Raw genomic sequence first — 13,733 nt, 5'->3', positions numbered from 1 at the left:
AGTGTTCGCAAGATTGATGGGTACAAATGGTAGTTTATTCTAGGTATTATAATCCTCTTAACTAACTATATATTTTTGAGAAAAGCTCTACATCCATGTAAAAATTACATGGATGATATCCAAGTAACTTTCACTCTACGCTCCACACCCCCGTTTGTTTTACACGCGTCTCTTATAACCTATATAACGAATCCTTATTTTGTGTTATCAACGTTTCTCAATGTAAACTTTTCATACAATGTAAACCTCTTTCGCGTTCTTCTTCTTCTTCTTCTTCAACCTAATTAAATTCGTTGTTCTTCTCTTTCGCGTTTTTCTTCTCTGCATTATGGATCTAGATTGATTCAACGCAATTATTTTCGTCGTTCATCTTCTTCTTCGTTTTCTTCTTCGATCTGCACTTTTAAATTGAAACAATGAATGAATCAACTTCAAATCAGTTGAATGAGTGCGATTTTGATGATTCTTCTCAAACGCATCAATTTGATGAGGTTTGGATTATTGACTTCTAAATCGAATTTAATGGAATGAAATTTCTAATTTTATTTGAAGTGAATTGAATGGACTGAGGTGATCTACATCTAAATTGAATTCAATTGAATTGATCATATGTAACTGTGAGTAATTGTGAGTGTCAGTAATTGTGAGTAACTATGAGTAAATGTGAGTAACTTTTCGGTTCGGTAAGTACTAAAGAGATGGTTCATCACTTTCATATTTTCGGTTTGGTCCGTAGAAAGGAGTTTAACAAAAATTAGACTAATATGTTCTGTTTTCTTTCCTAAACACTATATAATTGTTTCACCGTAATTAAGATTTCGGTTCACCATAACTAAGATTTTGGTTCACCATGAGTACTGTGTTCGGTTCATTCTGCACCATTCAAAACTTTTTTTCCTCACCTTCTATTGCTTCTTCACCAGAGAGAGAAGGAGGAAAAGACAAAAAAAATACAGCATCAACAACAACAAAAAAATGACGATAAGGTTTCAGCGTTTAGGGTTTTAGGGTTTAGGTTTTATGGGTTCAGGATTCAGTGTACAGGGGTTCAGTGTGTTTCAAACTTTCGGTTCACCCCGTATATTAATTTTGGTTCACCGTGTTCATGGTTGAGGATTTAGGGTTTAGGGGTCTAGGGTTTAGGGTTCAGGGTTCAGGGTTTTAGGGGTTTAGGATTTACGGTAGGGTTTAGGGTTTAGGATTTAGGGTTTAAGATTTAGGGTTCAGAGTTCAGTGTTCAGGGTTCGGGTTCAGGATTTAGGGTTTAGCATTCAGGATTCAGAGTTTAGAGTTCAGGGTGTAGGATTTAGGGTTTAGGTTTTAGGGTGTAGGATTTAGGGTTTAGGTTTTAGGGTTTTAGGGATTTAGGGTTTATGGGTTTAGGGTTCAGTGTTCAGGGTTCTGATTTTAGTGTTTAGGATTTCGGGTTCAGTGTTTAGGGGTTCATAATTTTTTGGTAAACAGGAGAGCAATTTGGATTATTCTTCTGAAACGAATCAAACTGACAAAGTTTGGATTGTTTAATTTTGAATCGAATTGAATGGAATACAATTGCTAATTTGAATTGAATTAAATGGACGGAGGTGTACTGAATTGAATTGAATTAATAATATGTAAATTGTAGGTAGAGTTATTTGAATTTGATTTTATATAATGGATTATGTTTCGTTCACTCAATACTATACAATTGTATTGTTTTTGGTTCACCATGAGTACTGTGTTCGGTTCATTCTGCAAAAAGTTGTTTAAATTTGATTTTATATAATGGATTATGTTTCGTTCACTCAATACTATACAATTGTATTGTTTTCAGTTCACCATAACTAAGATTTCGGTTCACCATAAGTATTGTGTTCGGTTCATTCTGCACTATTCAAATCTCTTCTTCCTTATCTTCTATTACTTCTTCACTAGAGAGAGAAGGAGGAAAAGACAAAAAAATACAGCAGTAACAACAACAAAAGAATGACGATAAGGAGAAAACACGTGAAGAAGAAGGAATGCGAAAAGGGAGGAGAAGGAGGAACGCGAAGAAGGCGAAGAAGAAAAAGACGCTCCGTGTGTAGACGAGCGTGAAAAGAAGAAGAAGAAGAAGAAGAAGCATGGGAGAGAAGAAGCATTGGGCGATTTCGTGTGTATTGGACGCGTGTATTTCACATTTCATTTATTGGTATTGGATTTTTTTGGTGTTGGGCCAACTTGATTAGATGATTATATGGATATATAGCATCTCCGTATATTTTTAGACTAAGTTAGTTGGACTTAGTTAATAAAAAGGCTTAGATATATCATTATTCATTTTAAGTACTTAATAAAGACAACTAACTCCTGGGAAGTGTAGTAGAGTTAAAAAGTAAAGAAAATCAAGGAAACGACCGAAAATTTTATTTAGGATGATGGTGCTTGGAGTGTATCATCACCTCAACATGGTGACTAGAGGTGCTTTACCCCATTGTGAAATTCTGAAATAGGAAGCACTGATTTTTCACTGGGTAAATAGTCCTTAGCAGAAATTGGAATATTCCATTTATGTTTTTCAAAATTTTTAAATTAAAATCGGATCCTTTAATTTACTTTTCACAAAATAAAAAAATTAAAATATTAAAATCGAATCGTCTAAATTTGTCTCCCTCCAGTGACAAATCTAATGGTTCGATTTGTTTAATATCAACTGAAAAAAAAATTACTCCATACTAATGAGAAACACACATGCTTCCAATAATAATGTACTATACAGACGTCTGATCATATAGAAAAAAATTAACCGAAAACAACAAACCAAAAAAAAAATTGACAATTTATCTGGTTATTAGTTTATTACAATTGCTCAATTTGTATCATTTTCCGAATCTCATACCAGCATAAACAAAATATCAGTGTATATACCACCGAAAAAAAAAAGCAGACCAGGAAAAGATGATTTCCTATGTGCTTCGTCTATAATTAAAAGCAAACTCCTAAAGAAAAAAACTTTGTATTATTGTTATTTATTTTTTCAGAAAAAGGAAGAAGAATCATTTCACTGTTTGGTGAAAAGTAGGAGTAGGAGAGAGAAAAAGCTGACACAGTAAGATGAGTGAAAAACAAAACATTCAACTCCAAAACTCAGTGAACATAACTAACTACCATTCAACAAACCAAAAAATTTCAGGTTTGGTTTTAGGGGGTTGGTGTCAACAGTTCAAAGCGTATTACTTGAATGGCACAAAATGAAATTCATCACCCTGAAATAAAACCACAGACTTCATCTCAGTCTGCAGAGACCAACAACACAAAGTCAAAGCCTTCTTCTCTGGAGACACAAATGTCAACAACCTCAACCATGATCCCCACAACCTCATGGTTCACGCCCAAGAGGTAATAATGTACCTTCCTCTTCTTTCTTTCCCCTGTTTCGGATTTTTGTTCTGTGATCCGTGCGTTGTTAAAAGTTGGAGTAAGTAAAGGGAGTAATTTTTCTGTCTTTATGAAATTTCTGTCTTATAATTGATTCTGGGTCATTTTGATCCTTAGTTAGAATTAGAACAAGTTTATTTCTTGATTCATTTTCTGTTTTTTTAGGCTGTTGGCTCTATTTTGTGTGATTAATTTGTTAAACTATGTGGACCGTGGAGCAATAGCAAGCAATGGTGTCAATGGAAGCAGGGGAACTTGCACGGAAGGAGGTACCTGCACTTCTGGCACAGGAATACAGTAATATATACTTTACTATTTCCTCTCTGGGCATTTATTTTTCAATACAATGTGATTTTTAGTTGTGAAGTATTCTAATTTTATAGTTTTGGTAGGGGATGTAAACTTTCCTTACATTTGTATTTTGACATGTAGAACACAAAATTTTTAGCAATTTAGTAGTTATTGACAAAATAATTTTGTGTGTGTAGAGGGGATTTTAACTTGAACAATTTTGAGGATGGAGTTTTATCATCCGCTTTTATGGTTGGACTTCTTGTGGCTTCTCCAATATTTGCTTCCCTAGCAAAGAGGTAAGGCTTGAAGAAAATCTGCTGGGGCTAGAAATTTCATAGTTTTAGATGAGGAAAAATTAGTTTATCAATGCATTTGATATTTTCGTACATCAAAAATGAAGTTCTCATGTTATGATCTGTTATTGTTATCCTTAACTTATATATTAATCCTCAGACCATTCTCCTATTTTGCAGTGTAAATCCATTTAGACTTATAGGAGTTGGATTATCAGTTTGGACTGTTGCAACCTTATGTTGTGGTTTTTCTTTTAATTTCTGGTCTATTTCAGTCTCTCGCATGTAAGTGGTCTAATCCCTTGTTTTTTCACCTTCTTTTCATGTTGAGTAGTTAAATAATAGTACAGAAGATGAGAATTTTTTTACTCTCCTTCATTTGTTTGTTATTCGCTATAGGCTGGTTGGTGTTGGAGAGGCTTCATTTATAAGTCTTGCAGCACCTTTCATCGACGACAATGCTCCAGTTTCTCAGGTTTTCATTTAACTTTTCTGTTGAATGCATTTCCGACTTTCGAATTTGAATTTTATTTTATTTTATTTTTTTCTTCTCAATGCTGAATGTGTCAGAAAACAGCATGGCTCGCAATCTTTTACATGTGTATACCAACTGGATATGCAATTGGCTATGTTTATGGAGGTTTGGTGAGTTTTATCTGGTGTTGTTCATAAAACCATTAAATACTAGAACTAACACCTCCCTCCGTTGATTTTAATCTTCCTTTGGTTGTGGTTGTAACAGGTTGGAAGTTATATTGGTTGGCGTTCTGCTTTCTGGATAGAATCTGTATTGATGCTTCCATTTGCTATTGCTGGGTTTGTTATGAAGCCTTTACAGTTGAAAGGTGAACACTCGACACTTGTATTGATTTCATGCAAAAACTGTTTTTGTTTTTTTAGATGTCTAGACTACTTTGTCTATACAGGTTTTGTTCCTGCTGATTCAGAAAAGGTACTTGTTCCTGGAACACCTCTGTCAGAAGTTTCAGGTACACCAAGAATTATGCATTATCTTAACACAATATCTTAACCTTTTTTTCTTTCTTTTCAAATTAATATTTGCCCTATGTTATTTTAGTTCATTGCTAATGTAAACTTGGATTCCTGTTTTCATTGGTTGCAAAGTTATGGATACTTCCAATGGAAAAGATGAATCATTGTCCTTAAAGGCTGAGTTCAGTGATAAAAGCTCAATTGATCATTCCAAGTGAGAACACTTACCTTCTAAAGTGACTATGCTTTCCATTAATGGTTTATTATATCTCTTACTGTCTGATCATCTTTTAGTGGATGATGCATTTAAAGTTCTATTCATTCTTGCCTTATTTTAGGTCGAATTCAGCAGCCAAAATGTACGACCAGTTCTCGCGATTTTTTAATGATATGAAAGAGCTTTTGGGTGATAAGGTTTATGTTGTCAATGTTTTAGGTACCTCTTCCTCCATTGATATCCTCTATGCTTCAACTGCTTACATAAGATTTGACTTGTTTCGCTGGTAAATTTGCCAGAAGCTTCCATGTCATATTCATGTTTTCGAAGTCTTATTCTTTACCATGTCTCAGTTCCATTTACTTGTTTTTCTGTTTCTAGGGTACATAGCATACAACTTTGTCCTAGGTGCATACTCATATTGGGGTCCGAAAGCCGGCTATAATATCTATCACATGGTGAGATTTGTAGCATTGTTCCTCGTCTCTTACACAATTCTTCATTGCATAAAATAAGATATATGTCAGGTAATTTAAGATACTATACATGAAAATCATAGTATGCAGTCATTGCCATAACACTAAAGTCTGTTTACTTGTGCAGACTGATGCTGATTTGATATTTGGTGGAATTACAATTGTATGTGGAATACTTGGCACAATAGCTGGAGGCTTGGTTCTGGATTTCATGAGTAACACATTACCAAATGCATTTAAGGTTAGTAATCAAATTCAGAGAAGGGGTCTGGCACTACTTTAATAAATGCTTCACCTACTTTTACCTTCTTTAGAGTTTACATTTCATTGCTTTGTCATACTGAGCTCTCTAAACTCTCTTGCAGCTTCTCTCAATCACAACATTTATTGGTGCAGCATTTTGCTTTGGTGCTTTCTTATTCAGAAGCATGTACGGCTTCCTTGTGCTTTTCGCTATTGGTGAACTACTTGTTTTTGCTACTCAGGTACTTCTCTTGTATAGTTATCTTTCAGGAAGATCTCTATACAATTGGTGGTTAGATTAAAAATCATTATCCCTTTTATTTGCAACTCTGTATTCAGGGTCCTGTGAATTATGTATCGCTCCATTGCGTCAAACCGAGTTTGAGGCCATTATCAATGGCTATATCCACAGTTGCTATTCACATCTTTGGAGATGTACCTTCCTCACCTCTTGTTGGAGTTCTCCAGGTCAATCATCTGTATTAATTCACTCTATTTTAGAGCTTTTTTTGGCAATTTTCTTGTAAAAAAGAAAAGGTCTTGGTAAGTAACATAACTTAAAGGGAACTAGTGTGTTGGCTATGTTTTCTGCTGATGACTTTTTTGTCCTTGACTGGGATATTCACGGTCGAATACAGTGACTAATCCCTCGTCGGGTTGTTTTTGTTGGTGATGATTGTTAACACTTAACACACGTTGGTGATGCAGGATTGTATTAACAACTGGAGAACAACTGCATTGATTCTTACATCTATACTTTTTCCAGCAGCTGGTATATGGTTTATAGGTAAATCATCTTAAGAAGTTGTTGACTTACTACCAAAGAAGAATTCTCTAGAGTTTCTTTTGAGATATAATTGTTGCTTATAAAAGCATAGCTATTTGACAAATTAACAGTAAAAATTGGTATCTATGTTATATGTACACATGAACATTGACCACATGAACATATTTTATCTGTGATTGATATTACTTGGCCTTGGCCACATGAAAATTAGCTTATCCTGAAGACATAAACAGTTGGATTTCAACAATAATCATTATCTTATATCTTATATATAAATAATAAATGTCTGTATGGATTCTGAAGGGCATCTTTTGTGGTTGATGTAATATTATTATCAGGAATATTTCTGCATAGTGTGGATATATTCAATGAGGATGATGAGCAACAAGAATCAAATGTGGAAGGATCAAGCACCATGCCATTGCTTCAAGTGAATGCTGGAGAAATATCAACCTCTACCCGATCCCAAGAGCCATGATTTTTTTTTTCTTTATTATTTCTCATGCCCCTCCATGCACAACTTTAATTTAGCAATATAGTGTAAATGCCAAATAGGCCAATAGCCTCCCTTTGAATTGTACATTTATCATACTGTCAATGTAAAATAATTTTACACAAACAACTAATCGTTTATTATCACATTAGCAAAAGTAACTAATTTTGAAATTCACTACTTAAAAAATCTAAATGCATAAACTCTTATTTTATTCCAAAAGTAAAATTGCAAGCAGCTAAGCCTTTTGCTAGACACTTTTCATATATTATATAGCCATGTAAATCAACAAATTCCAAGTAATGTTTAAATCTATCTATATAAAAGAGATTTAATCAAGAAACTTATGTATACAGAAAAGAAATAATTACACCAAATCACAAACAAATTATTAACAAACCAACAAGCTTACATGTTAATATCATGCAGACATGCATCCAATTCCACGTCTGGAATTAGGAAACACAAGAAACAAACCACTGCAAACTACTCCCACCATCAATGGAAAACTCTCCATGGCTTGATCCATGTCATCCTTGTGCCCCGGGAATAGACAGTTAGTAAGCCTATGATCAGAGAAAGCAATTGCCACGAACACCAACACCGACATGAACGCGTGAACAAAGTCAGTGAAGGAAACTCTGTACTTATCATCCTTTGGAACTTCCACTGGAATCCCTGGTTTGAACACTGACAACCCTTTATGGGTGATGAAACCGTAGTAAACGGTTCCATCAGGGCCATGAAAACTGTCAGTGAAGTGAAAGAAGAAGCATGAGAGTGAACATAGAATTAGGAGGGTGTGGATCATCAATGTGTGGACTTGAGTGCACTGGCCATTCTTGTAGATTGATGGAAGAACCATCTCAAAAGTGAGGAGTGTTCCTGTTGGTAGGAAGTTCCCTAGCAATGAGGTCTTGGAAATTGTCTTTTGGACACCCTTTGCCATGATGGCACGCTTATTCTTCCGGCCTGGATCCGGTATGATAGTAAGGGGAACCAGGCCGGAAGGATTTGGTAGTGGTGGTGGTGGTGGGGTTGCATTATAGACTTTGATTCCGAGTTTTTGTTCAGTTGGTTCCATGTTTTTGTTGCCTTGAAATAGAACAGAGGAAACAAATAATGGGTTAACTCGGTTTTTATGAACAATGAGTTTGAAAGTTTTTGGGCAGTTATTGACAGTTAGTGTTTTCTTGTTTCTTTTTTTTTTTTCATTTTTGGCACATGCACATTAGAAGCCTTGAAGAAGTTAAAGAGTGTCTCAAAGAAAAGAAAGTTTTTGCAGAGAATTTCAGGGCAAATTAGTTAAATTTGTATGTACCAAAACTTAGTTTATACTGTTAATGAATCAAATAAGTTTAACAGTATAACCTATTTTATAATTGCTCAATCTTATCAGATATATAATTAGATGTATATGTAAAACTACCTTATACTGTCTATGCTACCGTAATAGTTAAAGAAATATCAATATATCTTGTCAATCCGCCTAAACTATAAATATCAATATTCTGCTGAAAGATTTAACTCATTCTCGTTTGAGTGCTTCAGTTTGGGTAGTAGAAGATTATATTTTTATTCTTAAAAGAGTTTACCAGAGTGAAACAAGAGCAAAGAATGACTGCATAAAATGTAGAATATAGTGAACTTGAGCCTGACTAATACAACATTGATGTCAAAACAAATATGACCGAGGAGCTCAACAACAACAAAAAAGTTTGCTACGTCATAAATAGAACTGTATCAGAAGCAAGCAGTGGCATCAGCAGTTAGCAACTAGCATTTACACTAGTGACAGCTCTCCTGCAGGAATGGATCTCTTCACAAGTTTACTCCAAGATTCATTGGTTTCTGTTATGACCTTAAGTGCATAATCCTGTTAAGTAAATAAATTAAATAGTGAAAATGAAATCAACTGAGAAAAATGTGGCCATTCTGACCATAACATTGATAATAACACTGCACTATATAAAATGCATGCTTCTGCCTTCTTAATAAAAAATTTCTTGTATGCTCTAAGAGCAAATCAATGCTCTTGCTTCGCACCATTTATTTAAATAATAATGAACCTATAATACTGACGTGAAAGACAACTAAGGTGGAAACTCACATGCAATCGTCTTCATGTGAAGTTGCTAGTTGAAAATCGTTAGATGATTTGCCATGTTCGACTAAATTGTTATCTAACCGTATGTGAGTCTTTACTGACAATTAATTGATCAGAGTAAGAACAATGATTTGATCTCAGAGCACCTAAGGAATTCTCCTTCTAATCATACATAGTGAAGATCACTAATACTTCTAAAACACCATCTTATTCGTCTGAGCCTTACCACAATCATGGGAATAGCCGAAATAGGAATTGAAATACAGCCAAAAAGACACTTAGTAACTAAACTGACAACAACTGTCAACCACCACCAATATCATTTATAAAGAACATGTAAATTACTAAAGTTTGTCATAAAATTCTAAAACGGAATCAAGGATTCAGTTTGGAGATTCATATCATACCTTATTTGCTGCCTGGTTGCCAAGCCCAAATCTATTAGCAGGCTTTCCATCAGGTATCTTGTAGTCTCTGAACCAGTCCCTGATTGCAGTTAGTGTTCCCTGAAGACAAAGATTGTAACACACAAGTTGTTGATCATATCCCAAAAATGAACATCACACTGGCAAAACATTTTCAGCCTTAGTAATACATGCAACACAAAATGGAAAAGAAAAGTGTCAGGAATATATCATCAGCAAGTTGGGTGATAGAGCATACCGGAAAATGCTTCTCAACATCATTGACATCATTCACCAATGAAGCTCTTGGATCATCTAACGAAATTGCAACTATTTTCCAATCAAGTTCCCCTTCATCAATCATGGCCAATGCAGCCAAGGGTTTGACCCTGAGAACCTCGCCTATTTTCCTCCGGCTATCACCGATCTCAACGACATCAACTAAGATTTACAAGAGTTTGAGAAATATTCTATTGGAATTGAGCAATTTAAACTTAATAATATTATTGACAATATTGTGACATACCTGGATCATTATCTCCAAATGCTCCTTCAACTTCAGAGTTTGCAAAAGATGGATCTTCCCATGTTTGTGGAAGTAAGCCATAGTTCCAATTAATATTATAGCTGAGGAGCAGCAAAAATACATGTTTCAGAATTGACTCTATTTAGGACCAAATTTAAATGGCTACATACATTGACAAAGCAGAACAAATAAAGAGGCACATTGAATCATATCTCACGGATAATATCGAAGCTTCCCCTTCTTTGTATCCTGCTTTATGGGAGTGAAAGCTTCATCAGTGGCAACCTCCATCTTTGCACTAGATTCTTTTGGAATTTCAACAATGAAGTTGAAAGCACCATCACCTAACTGCAATGGGATATCATGCCACGGAGAAACCTGCATATTTTACATATTATTGTTTAGTTTCAGCACAAAAGCACAGGTATCTCAATTGTCACAATTTGTTAAGAGAAAAACCAATCACATTACAAAAAGCTAAGCCAAAATTATGTTTCAGGACTGTAGAATAGTAAAGTGGAAAAAAATATATAGTACAATGAACACTATCCTTCAGCAATTTTAGAAGCAAAAGCTAAACTAGATAGTAAAATTATACCTTCTATCAAACAACAATAAAATACTCAGAAAGCAAAAAATGATTGTTTTGCAACATCGTTAAGATTAATCAATCATAGAAGTCAACATTCACCATGCCAAACACTACAATCTAACTCAGCAAAGTTCTTATCGGTTCCCCACTTCTCCAACTAAAGGAAGAAACTTTTCGAGGCCCAAGATCACATTCTTCTAATTCTATTCAAAGTCCAAACAAATCATCCAAATGGCCATTGAATAGATATAAAAATTAAAAAAGCAATCTAGAAGAAGAAGAAAAAAAGGACCTTTTTGCCAGATTTGTCAACGAAGAAGACTCTGTAATCGAGAGTTTCAGGTTGGCCTTCTTCCTTGACGATAAGGTCAGGGTTGTAGATGGCCCTGCAGGTATAGAACCTTCTAGAAGTGGAATGAGAGAGCTTGAGGGTCTTGAAGCAAAGAGCATGATGGTGACCACCGACAACAAAGTGCTTCTGGTTAAGCGTCAATGGCTTCTTGGCGATCAAGGAGCATGTTGAGTTGCTGGCTATTGCTATTGCTCTGGTGGCGGCCATGGACGATGATGAGAGAGAAGAGAGAGAGTGAAGTGTATTGAGTTCAGTGTTGATAGGCTACTCGTGTTTGTGTACTGTGTTGGTTCTCAATTGTTTGTGGTGTGTGACGTGGCAGCATCTTATTGGGTGTTCATGTAACATACTACAAATTGATTAACGCCACGTTGATTTAGGAGTGTTCTGAATTCAGATCATGGTATATACTTCTGCAACTTGGAATCTGACCCTTTTTGTTAACCTCATTCATTGTTTTCTATTTCATGAGTACTTGAAGGACTAATTAGTAATTACCAATTACCAATCAGTCAATCACCACATGCTACTTTTTTTTTAGATAAAGAAGCAAAGGACAAATAAAACAAAGAAAAAAAAAACACAATGGTAGTGGATGTGGGCTTATTCTTTTTCAGTGGTTATATTTCTTTGCAATTAAATACAGAAATATCTTGTGCTTCTTTCTTGCATAAAAAACATGCTTTTTTTTTGTGGGCAATGCCAAACAATTTGGATAAAAATAATCTTCGAACAAACCACCTAAAAAAAAAAACAATAACTTAAGACTTGTATGCCAAAGTTCTGAATTATAATTTAATAATTCTAATCTATTATATCTATATATATATATAATTTTACAACCAAAATATGCTACATATAACTTTTTCTTTATAATTAGAATCAAATCTTTCCCTCTAAAATTAAGGAATTTTCGTTACTAATTTTACAAACAAAATGTGCCACATGTCATTCTCTCATCTACTTAATATACTAAAATTGGTTTTCTCCCAACTAATGAAAGTGAGGTGTCGATCTCTCGTGACTCCATTTTTCTTCCAAAATGAATGCATTTTTCACTATTCTAAATTATTTAATAAAAAATATCTTTATTATAATTATATTATAATTAATATTTAACGAATAATACATAATTATACTAATTTAAAAATATATCTTCATTATAATTATATCAAATCAATATTTAATGCATTATTAAACTACTTATCAATTATATATCAATTAAAAATACTTTTAATAATAATAATAATAATAATAATAATAATAATAATAATAATAATAATAATAATAATAATAATAATAATAATGGCACCGATCGTGGTAATCATGATAAGAATATTTGATTCTAATCATAAAATGATCAAATTTTATGATATTAATAAGGCACGTTTTTCTAAATATTTTTAGTTATTTTAATTATATTAATTTTAAAAATATTGATATATTTCTAATTCTTATTTATTATCCAATAATAATAATAATAATAATAATAATAATAATAATAATAATAATAATAATAATAATAATAATAACTTGAAAAATTTGTATATAAACTATTTCAATTACCTGTATATTATTATTAATTCAATCAATTATTTCTTAATTTATTTTTTTGAATTCAATAAATCAAATAAAATCAATTATACTAATTGTTTTTATCAACTAATTGATTTGATTAATTCTTAAAAATATTTTTATTTTATTTATTTAAATACATGAGTTATAACTAATTGGTTATTTAATTTTATTAGAATAAATATCAAATTCTATTCTTAATATAACATTACAAAATTTTATTCCTTCCATTTTTATGTTACCACTATAAAAGACCATATATACTAGAAAAAAATATCATTTGTTTACCAATTACTCTTTTATTGGGTAGCTTTTACAACAATTCTTTTTCTTCCTATAAGATGTCGTCACAAAAAGACAACTATCGTAGACACAAACTACCACACACTCTCCAACTTCCGTGCTCATCAGTTATCATTCAGAGTAATATATGATATGTTATCCATGAGGCATTTATAAACCATGGTGTTATCATGTATGTATAAATAAAATTCGTATTTAAACTTAAGTCATTTACCTGTTTGTGTGGTATATTGTAGTGTAAAATTATTTTCAATTTGTGTTGTACAATGATATTATGGTCTAATTTAAGCTTTTACTTTAGAACTGTATTATGATTTTATTTCATCATTTTCTCTTAGATATCAAGTTGACATATTTTTATTTATTATTATTGAAACGAATGTGATATGAAATTTATAAAAAAAATTCTCACACTGAATCTATTTTATTGTAGTCTTCTACCTCTTCTATTTCATTTTGTTTTCTTCTTATTCATTTTATTTTTTTTAAATATCATATAATTTATTATAATTTATACCAATTAATTAATTATAATTCATTATATCACTTAGTTTGATTTATTTATTTATAATATGCATGATAAATAGATCATTTATTACTTATAACGTTAATTCTTCTAAAATCTAAATCTGAATAATTATAATTTTACTTTTTGTTATGAACAAAATATTATTAATAATTA

At 32.8% G+C, this 13,733-nt stretch overlaps 3 protein-coding genes across 3 annotated transcripts; 1 reads left to right on the top strand and 2 right to left on the bottom strand.

Annotated features, from left to right (window-relative positions):
* The first annotated feature begins 2,912 nt into the window (after positions 1 to 2,912).
* LOC112714758 (probable sphingolipid transporter spinster homolog 2) lies at positions 2,913 to 7,365 on the top strand. The gene is made up of 16 exons (XM_025766424.3): positions 2,913 to 3,357; positions 3,562 to 3,693; positions 3,885 to 3,986; positions 4,164 to 4,268; positions 4,383 to 4,458; positions 4,554 to 4,628; positions 4,726 to 4,828; positions 4,910 to 4,972; positions 5,109 to 5,190; positions 5,315 to 5,412; positions 5,575 to 5,651; positions 5,797 to 5,910; positions 6,035 to 6,154; positions 6,252 to 6,380; positions 6,621 to 6,699; positions 7,038 to 7,365. The coding sequence occupies exons 1-16, from the start codon at positions 3,200 to 3,202 to the stop codon at positions 7,175 to 7,177; spliced, it is 1,653 nt and encodes a 550-aa protein (XP_025622209.1). The 5' UTR covers positions 2,913 to 3,199; the 3' UTR covers positions 7,178 to 7,365.
* Positions 7,366 to 7,387: 22 nt separating this feature from the next.
* Positions 7,388 to 8,322, bottom strand: LOC112714760 (protein DMP9-like). The gene has a single exon (XM_025766426.3). The coding sequence runs from the start codon at positions 8,274 to 8,276 to the stop codon at positions 7,614 to 7,616; it is 663 nt and encodes a 220-aa protein (XP_025622211.1). The 5' UTR covers positions 8,277 to 8,322; the 3' UTR covers positions 7,388 to 7,613.
* Positions 8,323 to 8,749: 427 nt separating this feature from the next.
* Positions 8,750 to 11,611, bottom strand: LOC112714759 (soluble inorganic pyrophosphatase 6, chloroplastic). The gene is made up of 6 exons (XM_025766425.2): positions 11,114 to 11,611; positions 10,447 to 10,607; positions 10,230 to 10,330; positions 9,963 to 10,144; positions 9,707 to 9,805; positions 8,750 to 9,068 (listed from the first exon to the last, which is right to left on the bottom strand). Exons 1-6 carry the CDS (start codon positions 11,378 to 11,380, stop codon positions 8,976 to 8,978), a joined length of 903 nt encoding a protein of 300 aa, XP_025622210.1. The 5' UTR covers positions 11,381 to 11,611; the 3' UTR covers positions 8,750 to 8,975.
* Between the last annotated feature and the right edge of the window lie 2,122 nt (positions 11,612 to 13,733).

This window comes from Arachis hypogaea, chromosome 10, assembly GCF_003086295.3.
Source record: "Arachis hypogaea cultivar Tifrunner chromosome 10, arahy.Tifrunner.gnm2.J5K5, whole genome shotgun sequence".
Classification (NCBI taxonomy): Eukaryota; Viridiplantae; Streptophyta; class Magnoliopsida; order Fabales; family Fabaceae; genus Arachis; species Arachis hypogaea.
This window is presented reverse-complemented; position numbering and strand designations above follow the sequence as displayed.

Bases quoted from the DNA above. Each gene is read 5' to 3' on its own strand.
- LOC112714760 (XM_025766426.3), bottom strand. From the start codon at position 8,276: ATGGAACCAACTGAACAAAAACTCGGAATCAAAGTCTATAATGCAACC.
- LOC112714759 (XM_025766425.2), bottom strand. From the start codon at position 11,380: ATGGCCGCCACCAGAGCAATAGCAATAGCCAGCAACTCAACATGCTCC. The intron at 10,331-10,446 runs GTGAGATATGAT...GCTGCTCCTCAG, and splicing joins GGGAAGCTTCGATATTATCC to CTATAATATTAATTGGAACT. The intron at 9,806-9,962 runs GTATGCTCTATC...CTTTGTCTTCAG, and splicing joins ATGTTGAGAAGCATTTTCCG to GGAACACTAACTGCAATCAG.
- LOC112714758 (XM_025766424.3), top strand. From the start codon at position 3,200: ATGGCACAAAATGAAATTCATCACCCTGAAATAAAACCACAGACTTCA. The intron at 5,652-5,796 runs GTGAGATTTGTA...TTACTTGTGCAG, and splicing joins GCTATAATATCTATCACATG to ACTGATGCTGATTTGATATT. The intron at 6,381-6,620 runs GTCAATCATCTG...TTGGTGATGCAG, and splicing joins CTCTTGTTGGAGTTCTCCAG to GATTGTATTAACAACTGGAG.